Source organism: Heptranchias perlo, chromosome 18, assembly GCF_035084215.1.
Source record: "Heptranchias perlo isolate sHepPer1 chromosome 18, sHepPer1.hap1, whole genome shotgun sequence".
In the NCBI taxonomy this organism is placed as follows: domain Eukaryota; kingdom Metazoa; phylum Chordata; class Chondrichthyes; order Hexanchiformes; family Hexanchidae; genus Heptranchias; species Heptranchias perlo.
Window position 1 is genome coordinate 51,778,965 of NC_090342.1, and position 22,055 is coordinate 51,801,019.

General features: G+C 43.8%; 1 protein-coding gene across 1 annotated transcript in view; it reads right to left on the bottom strand.

The window, feature by feature from the left end:
* The window catches only part of LOC137334866 (V-type proton ATPase 116 kDa subunit a 4-like), a 99,872-nt gene that overhangs the window by 12,953 nt on the left and 64,864 nt on the right, over nt 1–22,055 (bottom strand). The window contains exons 12-18 of the mRNA XM_067999907.1: nt 20,886–21,025; nt 17,371–17,528; nt 15,421–15,514; nt 14,876–14,994; nt 8,598–8,814; nt 7,869–7,976; nt 2,071–2,178 (exon numbers count right to left, since the gene is read on the bottom strand). Coding sequence (XP_067856008.1) covers nt 2,071–2,178; nt 7,869–7,976; nt 8,598–8,814; nt 14,876–14,994; nt 15,421–15,514; nt 17,371–17,528; nt 20,886–21,025 — 944 coding nt within the window. The remainder of the gene's footprint in view (nt 1–2,070; nt 2,179–7,868; nt 7,977–8,597; nt 8,815–14,875; nt 14,995–15,420; nt 15,515–17,370; nt 17,529–20,885; nt 21,026–22,055) is intronic.

The window sequence follows — 22,055 nt, forward strand, 5'->3', positions numbered from 1 at the left end:
CCATGACACAGTTGGTAAAGGGAATGAGTAACTGAATCATACATGGTAGCAGGTCCTGGGTTTTGTTTCCTGGTCTGTGCCGAGTAAGCTGATGTCAGTTGGGGAAACATTTGGGAGTGAAGGGGTGAGAGTGTGTGGATGTGAGAGTGCTTACACCTTTTGCCAGGTCCAAAGAGGGAAGGGTCGTGGGTCGAGTTTGCAGGGGAGGGGTCATGGGTCAAGTTTGCAGGGGAGGAATCATGGGTCAAGTTTGCAGGGGAGGAATCATGGGTCAAGTTTGCAGGGAGGGGTCATGGGTCAAGTTTGCAGGGGAGGAGTCATGGGTCGAGTTCTAGGGTTTGTTTTATTCCACAGCATACAGAACTATTGAAAAGTAGTGAATTTTTATTTTACAAAAACAAACTAATGGGGCAGGATTTTAACTGTGAAAACTGGGTGGGTTGGGGGCAGTGGGTCATCGAAAATTGCAACAATTTCAGACCCGCCCCCAGCCCGCCTATTTCTGGTTTTCACGGGGGCGGGTTGAGGGCCGGGCAACCAACCTGCTCCGAGGAGGCAGGTTGGTCACTAAAACCTTTCAAGGAGGCTGCAGGCCTCCATTTTCAAAGGTTTTGCGATTGCAATCCCTGTGGGCCGGGATTTCCTGGCTTTTTCCTTCACGCCGTGTGAGAGTAGGCGGGTAGGCCCAAAACTGCAGGTAAGTGCCTTTCTGGCACAACTTGAGGACCCGAAGGAGCAGGAGTGCTTCCCCAAGGCCCAACAAGCCTACCTGCAGCGACCCCCAATGATCATGGACCCCCCCACCCCTGCACATGATGGCGGACCACCACAATGACCCCCGATCCCAACACCCCCCCACTCAATGACTGACCCCCCGGTGACTCTCACCTGATCGCCCCCATGACTGACTTCTACGGTGATTGACCTCCGATGACTGACCGTCCCCCCACCGTGACCCCTATGCCCATCGTCGCTCTCATGCCCCCCCAATCCATACAATCTAAGACTTACCTGAAGACTTACCTTTTCATGTCTTCTTCCTGGCTCTGCTCCCCTCCGACTGAGGCCAGCCTGTCAATCAGGCCGGTCAGTCGGACGGGAAACCACCAAAAAAAAAAGACGCTCTTACGTCAAAATCATAAGGACGTCCGGAAAACCCGTACTTACGGGTTTCCCGTCCTCGATTTGACCCCCCCACCCCAAGTCAAAATCCTGGCCATTTTGTCTGCTTCACATTTTTCAAATCTCCAGACAGTGCACTCAAAACTTGACTATTCTAAAACAGGTTAGATATAGATGAGGATGTGTGTGTCCTTGCTCACATTTAAAGAGATAACGATTGATAGGGTAGATGTAGAGAAGATGTTTTCACTTCTGGTGGGAGACCAAAACTAGGGGCCATAAATATAAGACAGTCACTAATAAATCCAATAGGGAATTCAGGAGAAACTTCTTGAACCAAAGAGGGTTAAAATGTGGAACTTGCCACCACATGGAGTAGTTGAGGAGAATAGCATAGATGCATTTAAGGGGAAGCTAGATAAGTACATGAGGGAGAAAGAAATAGAAGGATATGCTGATAGGGTGAGATGAAGAGGGGTGGGAGGAGGCACTGATCACTTGGTCTGAATGGCCTGTTTCTGTGATGTAAATTCTATGTAATTATGTAATGATTAACACAAAGTCACCCAAGCCTGCAGTTTGCAGAATTTCCAGGAATGCTCCAAAAACATCCAAACAAACCAATATCCTTGTCTATGACTATTACTTCTAATATATTTGGTTTTGATTTTTCGATCTCGCCGCTACGCCAGTTCCCAATTGTACGGACAGATTGCATGTGCGTAACAGGATGCTCTGCGTATGGGCCCCGAAGTATTTGGGACTACAAAATCACTCTTCTGTACTGACATTCTTGCTACAATTCATTTTTCTCATTGCATATATTTAAAAGTAAAATTGCACCCCTGAATATTCAATACAACCATGAAAAGTGCCTGTTCTTGACAATTACTTGGTTAATATATCAAAACCACTCTTAAATCCCTGGGCCGAATTTGCTGGACTTGCCTCTTCATCGTGGTCGGCACCATGGTCACCGGTGCTCCTTTGCTGGGGTTGCAGGATGTCAACTGCAATGTCTTCGGAAGCACAGACATTGTCTGGTGCGGACTCCAACTAACAGAAAAGAAAAAGAGGATATTAAATTACGTTTACCTAAAATGTCACCTTTCAGTGTTGGCATTAAATTTCTGTGCAATATATGGAGGGTACAGGTATAATGCTGGGGTACAGTACTGGTGGGTACAGGTCTGTCACTGTATAACACTGGTGTACAGTACTGGTGGGTACAGGTCTGTCACTGTATAACACTGGGGTACAGTACTGGTGGGTACAGGTCTGTCACTGTATAACACTGGGGTACAGTACTGGTGGGGCAGGTCTGTCACTGTATAACACTGGGGTACAGTACTGGAGGGTACAGGTCTGTCACTGTATAACACTGGGGTACAATACTGGTGGGTACAGGTCTGTCACTATATAACACTGGGGTACAGTACTGGTGGTGCAGGTCTGTCACTGTATAACACTGGGGTACAATACTGGTGAGTACAGGTCTGTCACTGTATAACACTGGTGTACAGTACTGGTGGGTACAGGTCTGTCACTGTATAACACTGGGGTACAGTACTGGTGGGTACAGGTCTGTCACTGTATAACACTGGGGTACAGTACTGGTGGGTACAGGTCTGTCACTATATAACACTGTGGTACAGTACTGGTGGGTACAGGTCTGTCACTGTACAACAGCGGGGTACAGTACTGGTGGGTACAGTTCTGTCACTATGTAACACTGGGTTACAGTAAAACGATGTGTAAACATGTGTAAGCAGTGATATTGCATCGAATCGACCTGTAGATCCTGTTGTGTATCCCCCGGTGCCAGAATGACTCAGGCCCAAATTGCAGACCGCAGTGTAAACAGTCTTCGGCATTTCGGGTTCAAAAAGGGCAGGGTAGAGCAGTACATGGCTAGAATTTTGCCAGCAAGGAAGAGAAAAAAGATGTAAATTTGATGAAAAATCTTCAATGAATTAGTGGTCACTCCTGGGGATAATAGAAAAAAAATCTTTGTCCCGCTCCTAAATTTAACCAAAGTGTCCTGCGTGCAGGTGTTGTGATGTCATCATCCAGATGTCATGATGAAATAACATGAACAGTTTTTACAGCCATTTAAACCCAGGGAGTTACACTGGGTTTTAGAGGAGCAAGTAAGAATCTGCTCTCCAAATGTGTAGGGAACTTCGAGAGTGATGCACTCTTAGTTTGCCTCCTACTGTGAGAATGACCCATCAGAATATCACATAACGTTGAACATATTCACTTAGGTGCAATTTGTCCCAAAGAGTCAAAGTGCCAATAAGACTTGTAACAAGTTATAGTGACCTGGAAACTGTGGTTTCGATCAATTTTACAATCTCCCCAGTTCAAATAAACCATCTCCTTTAGCAAAATAATACTGCCCCTGAAACAAGGTCACCCCAACCCTAACCTCAAACCCAACCCTACTCGAACACTCACCCTCAGTCTAACTGTAACCCTAACTTCAAGTCCAAACCTATTTGGGGAAGATTTTGTTCTGGGGCAGATCTATTCAATGACACCTGCATGAACAAGTGCGACAGCAAGGCCAGCAGGGGTGACAGCAAGGAGGGTGGGAATGGCAACAAAGCTCATGGGAACTGCATGGGGAGGGTTTGGTCGCAACAATCTTTTAAGAGCAACTAAATTGCCAAAGATAAGAGCCGTGATTTCCTGTAATTGCATATCCATGCTCCAGATACTTACATAGGAACAGGAGTAGGCCATTCAGCCCCTCGTGCCTGCTCCGCCATTTGATAGGATCATGGCTGATCTGTGATCGAGCTCCATATACCTGCCTTTGGTCCATATCTCTTAATACCTTTGGTTGCCAAAAAGCTATCTATCTCAGATTTAAATTTAGCAATTGAGCTAGTATCAATTGCCGTTTGTGGAAGAGAGTTCCAAACTTCTACCACCCTTTGTGTGTAGAAATGTTTTCTAATCTCACTCCTGAAAGGTCTGGCTCTAATTTTTAGACCGTGCCCCCTACTCCTAGAATCCCCAACCAGCGGAAATAGTTTCTCTCTATCCACCCTATCTGTTCCCCTTAATATCTGATAAACTTCGATCAGATCACCCTTTAACCTTCGAAACTCCAGAGAGTACAACCCCTCGTAATTTAACCCTTGAAGTCCGGGTATCATTCTAGTAAACCCATGCTGCACTCCCTCCAAGGCCAATATGTCCTTCCAAAGGTGCGGTGCCCTGAACTCCTCACAGTACTCCAGGTGCGGTCCAACCAGGGTTTTGTATAGCTGCAGCATTACTTCTGCCCCCTTGTACTCCAGTCCTCTAGATATAAAGGCCAGCATTCCATTAGCCTTATTGATTATTTTCTGCACCTGTTCATGACACTTCAATGATCTATGCACCTGAACCCCTAAGTCCCTTTGGACATCCACTGTTTTTAACTTTTTACCATTTAGAAAGTACTCTGTTCTATCCTTTTTTGATCCAAAGTGGATGACCTCACACTTGTCTACATTGAATTCCATTTGCCACAGTTTTGCCCATTCACCTAATCTATCAATATCCCTTTGTAATTTTATGTTTTCATCTACACTGCTTACAATGCCACCAATCTTTGTGTCATTGGCAAATTTAGAAATTAGACTTTCTATGCCTTCACTTAAGTCGTTAATAAATATTGTGAATAATTGAGGCCCCAAGACAGATCCCTGTGGGACTCCACTAGTCACATCCTGCCAATGTGAGTACTTACCCATTATCCCTACTCTCTGTCGCCTTTCGCTCAGCCAATTTCCTAACCAAGTCCGTATTTTTCCCTCGATTCCATGGGCTTCTATCTTAGCTAACAGTCTCTTATGTGGGACTTTATCAAATGCCTTCTGGAAGTCCATATAAATAACATCCATTGACATTCCCCTGTCCACTACTTTAGTCACCTCTTCAAAAAATTCAATCAGGTTTGTCAGGCACGACCTACCTTTCACAAATCCATGCTGGCTCTCTCTGATTAACTGAAAATTCTCGAGGTGTTCAGTCACCCTATCTTTAATTATAGACTCCAGCAATTTCCCCACAACAGATGTTAGGCTAACTGGTCTATAATTCCCCGGTTTCCCTCTCTCTCCTTTCTTAAAAAGCGGAGTAACATGTGCAATTTTCCAATCTAGAGGGACAGTTCCTGAATCTCGAGAACTTTGAAAGATTATAGTTAGGGCATCTGCAATGTGCTCACCTACTTCCTTTAAAACACTGGGATGGAAACCATCTGGTCCTGGGGATTTGTCACTCTTTAGTGCTATTATTTTCTTCATTATTGTTGCTATACTTATGTTAATTTTATCGAGTCCCTGTCCCCGATTCAATATTAGTTTTCTTGGGATTTCCGGCATGCTATCCTCTTTTTCTACTGTAAATACTAACGCAAAGTAATTGTTCAACATGTCGGCCATTTCCCCATTGTCAATGACAATATCCCCACTTTCAGTTTTTAAGGGGCCAACACTGCTCCTGACCACCCTCTTTTTCCTAATATAACTATAAAAGTTCTTTGTGTGGTTTTGATTAAGACAGGGTGAATACTGGACTCGGGTTGTGCCTGAGCTTGAGGTTACAGTTAGACTGAGGGTGAATGCTCGACTTAGACCAATAATTCATTTTATAATGGAGGGACTGAATATCAGACTGTGCAGGGATGATAAATGATCCTTTCAATAATGTTATTGCAAATCTAAATATTTATATACTGTACAGTGCAGGAACGGATTGTAAAACCAGAAATGTCAGCACGGGTCCCTGCTGCTCCAGAAGCTGCTTATAACAGCTCTGCGCTAACAGAACAATCATATTGTGACTTACTTTAATCTCTCAGTATGAACAATGTAGCCACCATAGGTTTTAACACAGAGTCACCAGAAGTGGAATGGGCCATGTATCGAACACAGTAGATATGAGTGCTTATTAATTTAAAATGTATAGTTCAGATTAGATTGTCATGTACATCTCAGCTCATCTGCTGCTAAAATCCTCATCCATGCTTTTGTTACCTCAAGACTTGACTATTCCAATGCTTTCCTGGCCGGCCTCCCATCTTCCATGCTCCATGAACTTCACCTTATCCAAAACTCTGCTGCCCGTATTCTCACTTGCACCAAGTCCTGTTCACCTGTCACCCCTGTGCTCGCTGACTAACATTGGCTCCCGATTTTAAAATTCTTATCCTCCTATTCAAATCCCTCCATGGCCTTGCCCCTTCCTATCTCTGTAACCTCCTCCAGCTCTACAACCCTTTGAGAACTCTGGCCTCTTGTACATTTCCGACTTCCTTCGCCCCATCATTGGTGACCGTGCCTTCAGCTGTCTAGGCCCTAAGCTCTGGAATTCCCTCCCTAGACTTCTCCGCCTCTCTATCTCTCTCTCCTCCTTTAAGACGTTCCTTAAAACCTACCTCTTTGACTAAGCTTTTGATCATCTGTTCTAATGTCTCCTTCTTTGACTCAGTGCCAATTTCGATCTGATAAGGCCCCTGTGAAGCGCCTTGGGACATTTTACTATGTTAAAGGCAATATATAAATGCAAGTTGTTGTACAGTACCAAAAAGAAAATCTTAAAATCTAAAATCTTCACTGCTACTGTTTCTGTATGTCATGATTAATGCTGGATTGTAAATGTAAGTGGGCCATTTCTGTTCAACAGATTCCTTGTATCCGTCCTTGTACATAACATTAAATTAGATCTGCAAATAATTCTAATAGTAAATAGACCACAGTTCCTATCCCAGGCTAGACTACACAACAAACAGTTGATTAGGGGCTTAAAGGGTTAAATTATGAGGGCAGGTTGCGTAAACTTGGCTTGTATTCCCTTGAGTATAGAAGATTGAGGGGTGAACTGATCGAGGTGTTCAAAATGATTACGGGTTTCAATAGGGTAGAGAGAGAGAATTTATTTCCTCTGTTGGGGGAATCCAGAACAAGAGAGCATAATCTTAAATTTAGAGCCAGGCCATTCATGAGTGAAATCAGGAAGCACTTCTCACACAAAGGGTAGTGGAAATCTGGAACCCTCTTCCCCAAAAGGCTGTGGATGCTGGGGGTCAATTTAAATTTTCAAGACTGAGATCGATAGATTTTTGTTGGGTAAGGGTATCAAGGGATAAGGAGCAAAGGCAGGTAAACGGAGTTGAGGTACAGATCAGCCAGGATCTAATTGAATGGCAGTCTCCTATTCCTATGTTTATTTGCAGGCTTTTTCACATTGCTCTGAAACGCTGACTGAATCTTCAATGGTAAAGGCACCAGACACTCGGGATGGGGACAAACCAAAACCACCTCAGCTTGGTTCAAGTGAAACATTTATTACAAAACTGGCAGGAGCTATAGCAAGACCGGTGGGGGTTTGGCAGAAAAATGGGAGGATTTGACAGCAAGAATGATGGGATCAGGCATAAGAGATTAACAAAAAGTAAACTTACTGCACTTTTAATGAGAAAATCACTGGATTGGGAGCACGTGGAAACAATTCTAAGGAAGTAGGAATTAAGGAACTGCACTAAAGCATTTTTCCGAATCCCCAACAGCCAATGAGAAAAGACCAAGCTTGGACAAGTTGTGAGAAGATCAAGTACCCAGTGAGACAAGAACCGGAATGGTGCCCCTGAACCATCCATCCCATTTTAATTCCTGACGCACTTCAATACGTTTAGATCTACATCTGTGAACTGATTTGAACGTAGACAGTATCGCAGTTTATCTTACCCTATGCTGAGCTCTCCTGTGATTCGATCGTAAAATGAAGGGCTTGAAGAAAAGCATCCAGGGGACAGCGATGAGTGCACAAATCACCAGAAAACTCTGAATCTCTTTCTGTAAAAATAGAAAGTTAATTTAACAAGACATATTAAACTTCCATTCACTGCTTCTTGAAGTCTCTTGTACCATGGGTTAGCAACAGTAAATAGTATTTGTATGTCCTGTCAGCTTCCTGAAGGAACATGCTTATAACTTATTTTTTTGCTGATTTCCTCTCCGCATGAGCCCAGACAGCAAGTGTTGACAGACTATTCTACCATGGGGCCATCACAGCTGAGCCCAATCCTCACTCAACACCCAAACACTTGCTGCAAGGGTCACTTGATCATGATCAGGAGCAGGAATCCTGGCTGATTTTCTTTTTCTTTTTGCAGCCCAGATGGATTATGGGTCCCAAATTGCTAATGAAACACGGGCCAGGACGCGAACCTGGGAACTTCAGGCTCCAGGCCTATTCTAACACCGAGCAGCGACTTTACAAATGTAGCCATTGGCGCACTGAGAGATTCGTGCTCACAAAATGGCCAGTGCCAGCGATAGTATGACAAACCAATCAAAATATCGGTGTACATTCACGGTAGCTGCAGGTTATAGCCAAACTTTTGCAGTTGTTGGCCAGGAAATTGCCTTTAACAAAGACATTTCAACAACACAGGTAGAAAACGAGACACTTGCCTGATGGTCGTACAAGGGCACATTGGAAGGATCACTGTAATTAAATAGAAACATGTTGATGAAATGGATTAGAATACTGGGGGCAAACTGAGAGATCTTGACGTGGTAAAAACACCACTTAAAAATAACCATGAAGACCAGGTAACCGAATAAACACAAGATGAAGATCATCTCGGGTATGAACTGAAGGATGATGTTGACCTTGCTCTTAAAGTATCTGCAAAACAGAAAAAAATGGTAGGACATGAATTATGGACAAACTGGGCCTTAAAAAGGCTAGAAAAAGCTTTTGTCTCATTAATAATTGGTGTGTAAAGAAAGACGTCCTAAAGCGCTTTACAGAGAATGAAGTACCTTTGAAGTGTAGTAACTATTGTAATGTAGGAAACACGGCAGCCAATTTGTGCACAGCAAGGTCCCACGAACAGCAATGTGATAATGACCAGATCATCTGTTTTAGTGATATTGATTGAGGGATAAATATTGGCTAGGACACCGGAAGAATCATAAAATCATACAGTACAGGAGGCGGCCATTCGGCCCGTGGTGCCTGTGCCAGTTCTTTGAAAGAGCTGTCCAATTTAGCCCCACACCCCAGTTTTTTCCTCATAACCTTGCAAATTAGTTCCCTTCAAGTACATGTCCAATTGCCTTTTGAAAGTTCCCATGGAATCTGCTTCCACTACCCTTTTAGGTAGAGTGTTCCAGATCTTAATAATCCTCTGTGAAAAATTTCTCCTCATTTCCCCTCTAGGTTGCCAATTATTTAAAATTTATGACCTCTGGTTACCGACCCACTTGCCAGAGGAAACAGTTTCTCCCTACTTACTCGATCAAAACCCCTCATAATTTTGAATACATAAAGAACATAGGAGCAGGAGTAGGCCATACGGTCCCTCGAGCTGCTCTGCCATTCAATAAGATCATGGCTGATCTTCGACCTCATCACCACTCTCCCCCCGCCCCCCCAATCTCCATATCCCTTGATTCTCCTGGAGTCCAAAAATCTATCTATCTCAGCTTTGAACACATTCAATGACTCAGCAGCCACAGCCCTCTGGGGTAGAGAATTCCAAAGATTCACAACCCTTTGTGTGAAGAAATTCCTCCTCATCTCAGTCTTAAATGGCCGACCCCTTATCCTGCGACTATGCCCCCTAGTTCTAGAATCTCCAGCCAAGGGAAGCAACCTCTCAGCATCTACCCTGTCAAGCCCCCTCAGAATCTTATATGTTTTCAATGAGATCACCTCTCATCTACCATGCTAGTTACATCCTCAAAAAACTCTAATAAATTTGTCAAATGCGATTTCCCTTTCATAAAACCATGTTGATTCTCCCTAAACATATTATGATTTTCGAAGTGCCCAGTTACCACTTCCTTAACAATGGATTCCAGCATTTTCCTGATGATTGATGTCAGGCTAACTGGCCTGTAGCTCCCTGTTTTCTCTCTCCCTCGTTTCTTGAATAGCAGGGTTACATTTGCTACCTTCCAATCCACTGGGATCGTTCCAGAATCTAGGGAATTTTGGAAGATCACTACCAATATATCCACTATCTCTGCAGCCACCTCTTTTAGAACCCTAGGATGTAGGCCATCAGGTCCTGGGGATTTATTGGTTTTTAGTCCCATTTGTTTCTCCAGTACTTTTTCTGATATTAATTACTTTAAGTTCCTCACTCTCATTAGACCCTTGGTTCCCCACTATTTCTGGAATGCTTTTTGTGTCTTCTACTGTGTAGACAGATACAAAATATTTGTTTAATGTCTCTGCCATTTCCTGATTTCCCATTATAATTTCTCCTGTCTCAGCCTCTAAAGGACACACGTTTATTTTTGCTGCTCTCTTCCTTCTTACATACTTGTAGAAGCTCTTACAATCTGTTTTTATATTTCTTGCTAGTTTACTTTCATAGTCTATTTTCTCCCTTTCTTCAATTTTTTTGGTCGTCCTTTGCTGGTTTCTAAAACTCTCCCAATCCTCAGGCTTATTACTCTTCTTCGCAACATTATATGCCTCTTTTAATGCAATACCATCCTTAACTTCCTTAGTTGGCCACAGATGAATCACTTTTCGCGTGGTGTTTTTATTTCTCAATGGAATGTATATTCTTTGAGAATGTTGAAATATTTAAATGTTTGCCATTGCTTATCTATTGTCATATCCTTTAATCTAATTTCTCAATCTACCTTGGCCAATTCTCCCCTCATACCTATGTAATTGGCTTTATTTAAGTTTAAGACGCTAGATTCTGACATAAGTACATCACTCTCAATGTGAAATTCTATCATATTATGATCACTCTTCCCCAGAGGATCCTTTACTGAGAGATTGCTAATTAACCCTGTCTCATTACACAATACAAGATCTAATTTAGCTTGTTCCCTGATTGGTTCCATGACCAATACCTCTATTAGGTCTCCCCTTAACCTTCTCTGTTCTAAGGAGAACAATCCCAGCTTCTCTAATCTCTCCACATAATTGAAGTCTCTCATCCCTGGTATCATCCTGGTAAACTTCCTCTGTACCCTTTCCAAGGCCTTGACTTCCTTCCTGAAGTGTGGTGCCCAGAACTCTCCTGCTCTTCTTCAAAATAGTGCCATGGGATCTTTTACACCCACCAGAGGGGGCAGACGGGGCACTGAGGGAGTGCTGCATTGTCAGAGTTGCTGTCTTTTGGATGAAATGTTAAACCGAGGCCACGTCTGATGGATGTAAAAGGTCCCATGGTATTATTCAAAGAAGTGCAGGGGAGTTCTGCCTGGTTTTCTGGCCAATATTTATCTTCCTTCTCAACAGATATTGATGCAGCCCCTCCTTAAAAGGTTAATTAACCCCAAACTAATCACCTTCGCTGGGTGTCTGTTCCACATGTTCACCATCCTGCAGGGAAAAAGGGTTTTCTAATCTCTAGCCTTGCTCAAGGCTTATGAATTTAGTACTCATGTCTTCTCATTCTATGCTCATCGTCCCAGTTAAATAGGTTGCTTACTTCAATCAGAGGCTGTTTTCGTTAGAACAGAGGAGAGTACGGGATGATTTGATATAGGTGTTTAAAATTATGAAGGGAAGGGACAAGTAGAAACAGACTGCTCCAGTGCTTTGTTGGGGGGGGGGGGGCGTCTAGAACGAAGCAACATAGATATAAGCTCAAATGTAAGAGATTTTGGACAGAGAGCAAGAGAAACTTTTTATTTTACACAGAAGGTTGTGTGTAAACCCTCTGAGCTGAGAGGCTCAGCCCATCTGCTGCTAAAACCCTCATCCATGCCTTTGTTACCTCCAGACTGGACTATTCCAATGTTTCCCTGGCCGACCTCCCACCTTGCACCCTCCATAAACTTGAGCTCATCCAAAACACTGCTGCCCAAATCCTAACTCGCACTAAGCCCCATTCACCCATCACCCCTGTGTTCACTGACCTACATTGGCTCCCAGTGCAACAACACCTCAATTTTAAAATTCTCATCCTTGTTTTCAAATCCCTCCATGGCCTTGCCCCTCCCTATCTCTGTAACTTCCTCCAGCCCAACACCCTCAGGTATCTCTAGGCTCCTCCAATTCTGGCCTTTTGCGCATCCCCAATTTTCATCGCTCCATTGGCGGCTATGCCTTCAGTTGCCTAGGCCCTAAGTTCTGAACTCTGGAATCTCTCCGCCTCTCTCTCCTCTAAGACACTTCTTAAAACCTACCTCTTTGACCAAGCTTTTGATCACCTGTCCTGATAGCTCATGTGGCTCAATGTCAAATTTTGTCTGATAACGCTTCTGTGAAGCGCCTTAGGACATTTTAAAGGCGCTATATAAATACAAATTGTTGTTGTTGTGAGGCTGTGGAATGCACTATGGGGATTAGCGATTGAAGCAAAGATCATGTCAACATTTAAGATTGGTTAAATAGGTGGTTGAAGGAAAGGGGAGTAAAGGGATATGGGAACAGGGCGGACACATGGGATTAGGACTGCTGTTCATGTGGAGGATAAACACCAACATCGTCTGCTTGGGCTGAGCAGCCTGTTTCCATGTAGTAATGTCTATGTAATCTTTACCTATATGTTTCACTATTTTAATGAATGGGGGCACTTTCTAAAAGTAACGAATAAAATGGAACACTGTTTAAAATATAAAGATAAAAATGGTTGGCCCAATTTTTTGGCAATGTGTAACAGACACGGTCTGGTTTATTCTATCAAGATTCTCTAATATGTTTTACAAGGTCTTCGTGTGACACATTTTAACAGTCTCAGATATCCGTTCATTTGTTTAGAGCACAGCTACACCTCCTGGCCTCCTGATGTACTACAGAAAGGACGGCCAATTGAAATCGAACTCTCCAGGCTGCTATTGAATGCTGTCGTCGTAAAATATGGGCGAAGTTCATTTCTCTTCTATCCAGGTTCTCAAATGCATGAAATGACTACAGAGCTAGGTAAATAAAATGGATCCTTTTACTCAGTGCTTATTCCTAGTTTACAGAAGCACTGTGAACCCTTTTTAGTGCAGCATTAGTACCTGCGTAACAATCTGAAACCAGTTCTCAAAGGCCAACACCAGAGTACAAGTCTGTCAGTACTTTGTGGGTACAGTCGGGAAGCAGAAGGAAAAAATAGTGGTTTAATTTTTTTTTCAAAAGCCATCTTGAGCAAACTGAAGATTATTCTTTGCCAATCAACAAGTTTGAATCAAAAAAAAGAAATACTTCTATTTCTATAGCATCTTTCACAACTTCAGGATATCCCAAGGCGCTTTAGCCAATGATGTACTTTTGAAGTGCAGTCACTGTTGTAATGTAGGAAACACGACAGCCAACTTGTGCATAGCAAGATCCCACAAACAGCAATGTGATAATGACCAGATAATATGTTTTAGGTGTTGGTTGAGGGATAAATATTGGCCAGGATACTGGGCAGAACTCCTCTGCTCTTCTTCGAAATAGTGTCATGGGATCATTTATGTCCACCTGAGAGGGCAGATGGGATCTCCAACAGTGCAGCGCACTCTCAGTACATCAGCCTAGATTATGTCCTCAAGTCACTAGAGTGAGGCTTGAACCCACAACCTTCTAACTCAGAGGTGAGATTGCTACCTCTGAGCCAAGGAATCACAATTGATAGATTGACATTTGAGTCAATCAAGTGCAAGAAACTAAAAGTGGGGCGAATTTAAAGGTGACCAATCAGCTGTCAGTGTGATGTAGAAATTTGGCCATTGCACGCACGGACAAGAGGCGTGCAGTACCTGGTCTGATTATCCTCAGGCTGTGATCCCATTGCACGCATGGACAAGAGGCGTGCAGACCTGGTCTGATTATCCTCAGGCTGTGATCCCATTGCACGCATGGACAAGAGGCGTGCAGTACCTGGTCTTATTATCCTCAGGCTGTGATCCCATTGCACGCACGGACAAGAGGCGTGCAGTACCTGGTCTGATTATCCTCAGGCTGTGATCCCACTAGTGTCCTCTGGAGTATGCGGAGTCACTGAGAGGGCACCTCACTTGCGTTCCCTGGTGGTCCCTGTGCTACTACCGCTCCACCACAGGTGCCCACTAACCCCATGCTGCCTGAAACTTTGGTGGCAAGGCAGGTTATCCAGGGCCTCCCCTACTAAAGAAATATTTTTCTTCCCCCCCCCCCCTTGGCTCCCTTACTATGGGAATGGAAACTCCCAGTTTAGGGAGTTTTCCTCCCCCCACCCCTTTGGAAGGAGAGGGCAGAGTCTTTGCTCCTGACAAGAACAACCAGGAATGTCGCCCTAATTCCAGGCCGTGCTCACTGGAGCTGCTGCGGGAGTGCACCGGAACAAATGGGGCTCACTGTTGTCAGCATTCTTGCCTCTGAGTCAGAAAGTCGTGGGTTCAAGTCACATTCCAGAAACTTGAGTACAAAATTGAAGGTGACCTTCAGTACTTCACTGAAGTGAGTGCTGCATTGTTGGAGGTGCCGTCTTTCGGATCAGACATTAAACCAAGGCTCCGTCTGCCTTGCTAATGAACATACGGCACTATGTTGAAGAAGAATAGGAGAGTTCTCCCTGGTGTCAACCAACATCACTAAAACAAATAATCTGGTCATTATTTCATTGCAATTTGTGGGACCTTGCTGTGTGCAAATTGGCTGCCGGGTTTCCCTACATTACAACAGTGACTACACTTCAAAAGTACTTCATTGGCTGTAAAGTGCTTTGGGACGTCCTGAAAGGTGCTATACAATGGAGGCCTTTCTTTCTTTCACTGTGTCTATATAGATAAGCCTGGAATCGATCGCTTGTACTTACAGGTGATTGAAAAGGCTGAGGAAGACACCGAAGACCATCTGTGTAACGCCGAGGATGACTGACATCTTCATCTTATAAGAGTTGAGGAAGGTTAGCTTGTTTGACGCAATGTTCCAAATCTTTGAATTAATAAAAAACGCCTGTTAGGAGCTGTTGGAGTGAGGGCAAATGCAATTCATAATTTGGGGATATAAATTAGTGTCAGTGATGTTATTGTACAAACTCTCGAGTGTGTGTGTACTAAGTTCCTCTTTCTGCTATTTTAACCGAAGCATAAATTTCTTGACAATAACCACGTGCCTCACCCCTATACTGGCCCCTGTCCGGTTATGGACTGGTCATCAGCCTGATCTTGGACCTTTAGGTGTTTTGGTTGAAATGGATTGTCAGGTGTGCGCCGAATGCCCCAAATTCATCGGTTCTAGCGCTGATTTGGTAACTTGGCTATGCGAAACCGCGTGAGAAATAGAAAACTTCCAGCGACCAGATTATCTTTCCCCAATTGATGTTGGAAAGCATGGAGCAGGTATTGTAATATTCCTCACCGGATCAATGCCAAATGGGTATGGATTTCCAGAGAACACTCCCGGCACTGCAGGATCTAACTGTAGTAACAGATTGTTTGCAATATCATGTTTACTGCAAAAAGATAAACAGAAGGATAGGGAGTTACCACATCATCACAGAGTCGGTGAGAGACAAAAGCAGCCGGTGTGAAACAGCAGTGGGATATCAAAGCCCTGGAGAAGGGCCACTCAATTAATAACTACAGCAACAATTTGCATCTATAAAGCGCCTTTAATGTAGAAAAACATCCCATGGCTCTTCACCCAGATGTAACCCAAAAAATGGATGCTGGGCCAAAGAAAGAGATATTGGATGGGGAGCTGGGGGAGTCAATGGCTTGGTCAGACAGGTGGGTTTTGAGGAGAAGGGGTTTAGGGAGGGAAATCCAGAGTGTGGGGCCTAGGCGCTGAAAGCACAGCCGCCAATGGTTGACTAAAGGGAGGGGAGGAGGGGATGCACAAAAGACCAGAGTCAGAGGAATGGTGTGTTCAGGGTGGGTTGTAAGGCTGGAGAAGGTTACAGAGGTAGGGAGGGGCGAGGCAATAGACAGATTTAAAGACGAGGATGAGAATTTTAAATTTGAGGCATTGAGGGACTCTAGTTTAAGGGCCTTAAATTATCAGGACAGGCTTAGGGAACTGGGGCCTTTGGCTCTGGGAAAGCAAAGACTTTGATGGGATACGATTGAGATTTTTAAAATAACAAAGGGATTAATGAAGAGATAACCTACCCAAATGGACAGGTCATTTGTGGTAGATGAGTCTACACTGAGTTACTGGCTACAGTTGCCTTCAACCCTATGGTGGGGAGATGAAAAACTATGAGAAGAAATTATATGTGGTCTGGACAGCATTTCCAATATGAAATTGGCAGCGTACATGCCTTCTGAGTCTTGTACTCTGCCTTGTTAAACATAGAGACATGCTGCTCCACGGTATCAATCCAGAAATGGTCTGATGTAAACAGCTTATCGAAGGGACTATGGCTGCACCAGCAGTCATATTCATGGTCTAGTGATGGACACCAGACCGATGATATGGTTAGAATCTGGACTGCACTGCCCGAGGGGGTGGTGGAAGCAGATTCAATCATGGCCTTCAAAAGGGAACTGGATAAGTACTTGAAAGGAAAAAGTTTGCAGGGTAACGGGGAAAAGGCGGAGGAGTAGGACTAGCTGGATTGCTCTTGCATAGAGCCGGTGCAGACTCGATGGGCTGAACAGCCTCCTTCCGTGCTGTAACCTTTCTATGATTCCATCAACTGGGATATTATTCGACTGGAGTCAGCTCTTCTGAAAATTTTCTATTCTTAACTTGGTGTACTACAAATGATACTAAAAGTTTTGCTTAAGATAGCTTGGAATCTGGATGAGGAGATTGATCATCAACCGCTTCTAAGAGAGCTTCATATTGTAGAAAGCAACTAAGTTCTTTAAAAATTACATTCAACACTTGAATATTAACAGAAGAACAGAGGACTTGAATTTCTCCCGATCGCCTGCCATAACTTCAGCGGAAGATCCGTGGACACCTCAGAGAAATGGCATAAACGCTATTTCCACCAATCTTCCACTCAAGTTACGGTGGACCATGGGGAGAGTCCCCATGGAAATTCAACCCACAAATTTCCCCACCGTAGGGTTGAAGGCAACTGTAGCCACGCAACTCAGTGTAGACCCACAGTTTTACTGTACCTCACATTAGTTATTGACAACAGCAACAATGATGGTGGTCCTGGGCCAGTCAAAAGCCAAGCTGCCCCATCTCACAGTGTTGAAGTATGGGATGCATGATAATGAGATAAAAGGAAAAAGTATGGTACAGAATTGAAATTGAACAGGTTTCGAATGATCTCACGTAGTTAGTGTTCTGGGTCATTATTACTGACCGACTGATCTTTTATCACCTGGGATTGGTTGCAACACTTACCTCCAAGTTCCATTGTGAACCATGGCCCGGACATGCCACGAGGATCCAAATATATTGAAGGATTTGGAGAAGCAATCGTTGTAGATGAAACCAGTGTAAATGGAAAATATACTCATCAACAGGATCAGATAGCGTCCATTGAAGAAAGTATTCCAGATCTGAATTGGGAGCGACAAGAAGTTGGGCACATTAGGTTTCATCTCCAGTTAAATACTGAGGAAGCAGATAGAGAATCAACCTCTATCAACTACAATTCTTCTTCTATCCAAGATTGTTGCGATCACTCCGAAAATTGGAAGCTCCAAGGAATGGAACAGATCTCCTGGATCACCAGAATGATTCCAGGGCTTAAAGGGTTAAATTATGAGGACAGGTTGCATATTGTATTCACTAGAGTTTAGAAGGTTGAAGGGGTGATCTAATCGAGGTGTTTAAAATGGCAAAAAAAATTCAATAGAGAAACTATTTCCTCTGGTGGGGGAATCCAGAACAATCTTAAAATTAGAGCCAGGCCATTCAGGAGTGAAATCAGGAAGCACTTTTTTTACACAAAGGGGTTGAGGTATATCAGCCACGCTCTAATAGAATGGGGGAACAGGCCTGAGGGGCTGAATGTCCCACTCCTGTTCCTGTGTAAGTGGCATTGCCCAAGCCAGATATAGTACAGTTTAAACGTAGTTGGTAACTTCACCTATACTATCTGATGAGGTCATACCCTCATCACTGTGTGGTATTTCCACAAGTCAGACAGTGACAACAATGCACAAGAACACCAGCATGCAACACAACAGGACAGAGAATGGGCCATGCTGACATATTAATCTCAACCTTCTCTCACGGCCCTTCCACAGGCAGAGCAACAAAAGAGGACAGCAGTCCCATCGCAGTTATCTGCCCTCTTAGCTGTAGGTGGCGTGTGATTTAGCGAAACCTGCACAAGGAAGTGAGAGTCCACTTGCTCAAAAGTAAAGTGACATTTACCTTCTCTCCCCCTGAAGGCCTGGTTTGTTTGGTTATGGTTCTATGGGCTTCCACTGGTACCTCACCCAAGTGTCTATTCTTCATTCTTCAGCACAGACAGCAGGTTGTTCTACCATGGAGAGCATCAGAGCTGAGCCTGGTTTTATTCTCATTTGACAGCCACACATACTTTCAGTAGATTTGGCTGGATACCGATCTGGTGGAGGAATTTACCCCTTTCTAACTCAGGTCACTGGGACCACATGTAGTGGCCCTTAATACCATGCTGGCTGAGATCAGCTAATGTAATACAGACAAAAGATCAAACCTAGGATCTTCCTGGCTTTGTATGGCTCAGCTACACACTACCTCAAACAGCTAAGCATTTAAAGAAACTCTCAGGCGGACATAAAAACCCACGGCAGTGTTACAAGAAGTGCATGGTGCGCTGGCCAACATTTATTGCTCAACCAACACCACCAAAAGACAGATTATCTGGTCACGAGGTAACCTGTGTATGGAGGCGGAAGACGTAGGTATGGTACTTACTGAATATTTTGTGTTTGTCGTCACAAAAGAAGCAGACATTGTAGTTAAGGAGGAGTGTGAAATATTGGATGGGATAAACATAGTTAGAGAGGAAGTATGAGGGGTTTAGCATCTTTGAAAGTAGATAAATCACCAGGCCCGGATGAAATGTATCCCAGGCTGTTGAAAGAAGCAAGGGAGGAAATAGCGGAGGCTCTGACCATCATTTTCCAATCCTCCCTGGCTACAGGCGTGGCGCCGGAGGACTGGAGGACTGTTAATGTTGCACCGTCATTTAAAAAGGGAGAAAGGGATAGACCGAGCAATTACAGACAAGTCAGCCTAAACTTGGTGGTGGGCAAATTATTGGAAAAAATTCGGAGGGACGGTATTAATCGTCATTTAGAAAGGCACGGATTAATCAAGGACAGTCAACATGGATTTGCTAAGGGAAGGTAGTGTCTGACTAACTTGATTGAATTTTTTGAGGAGGTAACAAGGAGGGTCGATGAGGGTAGCGTATTTGATGTAATCTACATAGATTTTAGCAAGGCTTTTGACAAGTTCCCACATGGCAGACTGGTCAGAAAAGTAAAAGCCCATGGGATCCAAGGGAAAGTGGCAAGTTGGATCCAAAATTGGCTCAGTGGCAGGAAACAAAGGGTAATGGTCGACATGGGTTTTTGTGATTGGAAGGCTGTATCCAGTGGGGTTCCGCAGGGCTCAGTACTAGGTCCATTGCTTTTTGTGATATATATCAATAATTTAGACTTAAAGTAGGGGGCATGATTAAGAAGTTTGCAGATGATACAAAAATTGGCAGTGTGGTTGATTGTAAAGAAGAAAGCTGTAGACTGCATTAAGATATCAGTGGATTGGTCAGGTGGGCAGAAAAGTGGCAAATGGAATTCAATCCGGAGAAGTGTGAGGTAATGCATTTGGGGAGGGCAAACAAGGCAAGGGAATACACAATAAATGGGAGGATACTGAGAGGTGTAGAGGAAGTGAGGGACCTTGGTGTCCCTGAAGGTAGCAGGACAGGTAGATAAGGTGATTAAGGCAGCATATGGGATACTTTCCTTTATTAGCCGAGGCAAAGAATATAAGAGCAGGAGGTTATGCTAGAACTGTATAAAATACTAGTTAGACCACAGCTTGAGTACTGCATACAGTTCTGGTCACCATTTTACAGGATAGATGTGATTGCACTAGAGAGGGTACAAAGGAGATTTACAAGGGTGTTGCCAGGACTGGAGAATTCTAGCTATGAGGAAAGATTGGATAGGCTGGGATTGTTTTCCTTGGAAAAGAGGAGGTTGAGGGGAGATTTAATTGAGATGTATAAATTATGAGGGGCCTAGATAGAGTGAATAGGAAGGACCTATTTCCCTTAGCAGAGAGGTCAATAACCAGGGGGCATAGATTTAAAGTAATTGGTAGAAGGATTAGAGTGGAGTTGAGGAGAAATTTTTTCATGCAGAGGGTGGTGGGGGTCTGGAACTCACCACCTGAAAGGGTGGTAGAGGCTGAAATCCTCATCACATTTAAAAAGTACTTGGATATGCACTTGAAATGCCGTAACCTACAAGGCTACGGACCAAGAGCTGGAAAGTGGGATTAGGCTGGATGGCACTTTTTCAGCCGGCACAGACACGATGGGCTGAGTGGCCTCCTTCTGTGCCATAAATTTCTATGATTCTATGCATCTCATTATTCTTTATAGGACCTGCCGCGTTCCCTACATCGACTACACTTGAAAAGTACTGCTTTGGGATGTCCTGAGGTTGTGAAAGGCGCTACATAAATACAAGTTCAATCTTTCTTACTTCTGACTTATTCTGCAAAGAACTTCAGAACATAGCTGAAACAATCTGGGATCGCATAACTTGAGTCCATAGTTACCTGCACGTAGACAGACACCTGGGCCTATGTTGTAAATCAAAAGTCTGACTCCCTGAACTGCAGGCGAATGAAGTTTATGTTGCTCGCTGAAAATACATGACAAACATTTCAGAATCTTCACCCACCTCATTGCCTCCTTTCTGGGCGGCAAAGTTTTTCTCGTTAATGATCATGATGAGTGCAAAGCCCAGCAGAACTGCTCCGTGCCCACAATCACCAAACATGACAGCAAATAGGAATGGAAAGGTAATGATAGTATACGGAGCTGCAAAAAGACAAAAAGAACTCATGACTTAAGAACATAAGAAATAGGAGCAGGAGTAGGCCATACAGCCCCTTGAGCCTGCTCCGCCATTCTATCTCAACTCCACTTTCCGGCCCGATCACCATATCCCTTGATTCCTTTATTTCAAACTATGGTATTATCTAAAGGTTAGAACATTTGGAATGATATAAAACACAATACGTAATAAAAGAAATGCTACAATCAAGTTCGGTATAGCTGAAGATTTTCAACCTTGAAGCAAACAGGACATGAGTGGACTTGTAGCACAGAACTGGCTAAAGTGCTGGCTTTAGTGCCTGTGGTCACAGGGCTCAAGACTAAATCTTACCGTCGACTACTATTTCAACTCACTTCCCTAGAAAAGGTCGAGGTTAGCAAGTCCCCCTGCCAGGTTACAAGCTGCAGGGTTTTACAGGGCAAGAGGACGCCACCTCAGAGGGTGTAAGGAGCTGTTGCCTCATGGTTGGGCATCTGTTAGCCAGCCTCATGGATAAATCTGCAGTATCCCAAGAGGAGGTAGCCTCCCAGAGTATTGCACTTTTCTGGCTGAAGGATGAAGCTTGTGACAACACCAGGGATCTAATGTGAGTGATGTGGAAGTGAACTGAACAAAAAAATGAGGCACCTTGGAATCCATATGAAGCCAATGAGGCCTTGGGTATAAAGAGATGTTAACATGCCTGAGGAAAGCATTAGTTCTGGGTTATATAATGAAAAGAGGAGCTTGAGCTTAGATAATGAGACAACACAGTAAGAAGGGGTGATAAAGGACTTGTCATCTAAAAGACTTCTAAAAACCACTGTTTTTTTGTTTCTCCAAACCCTAAGTTTGACTTATTGAACCTGCTGGAGCGAGGCCCCCTTAAAACTCACGTAATGCGCCAGTAAACCACGGTTGCAACCACAGGGAAGTCTATCGTCAATTTGTCCGACCACACCCTTCAACCAGACGAAATCGAAGTTCTCAGCCGAGGGCTCAATTTCTGCCCCACTACCAAAATAGACCCCA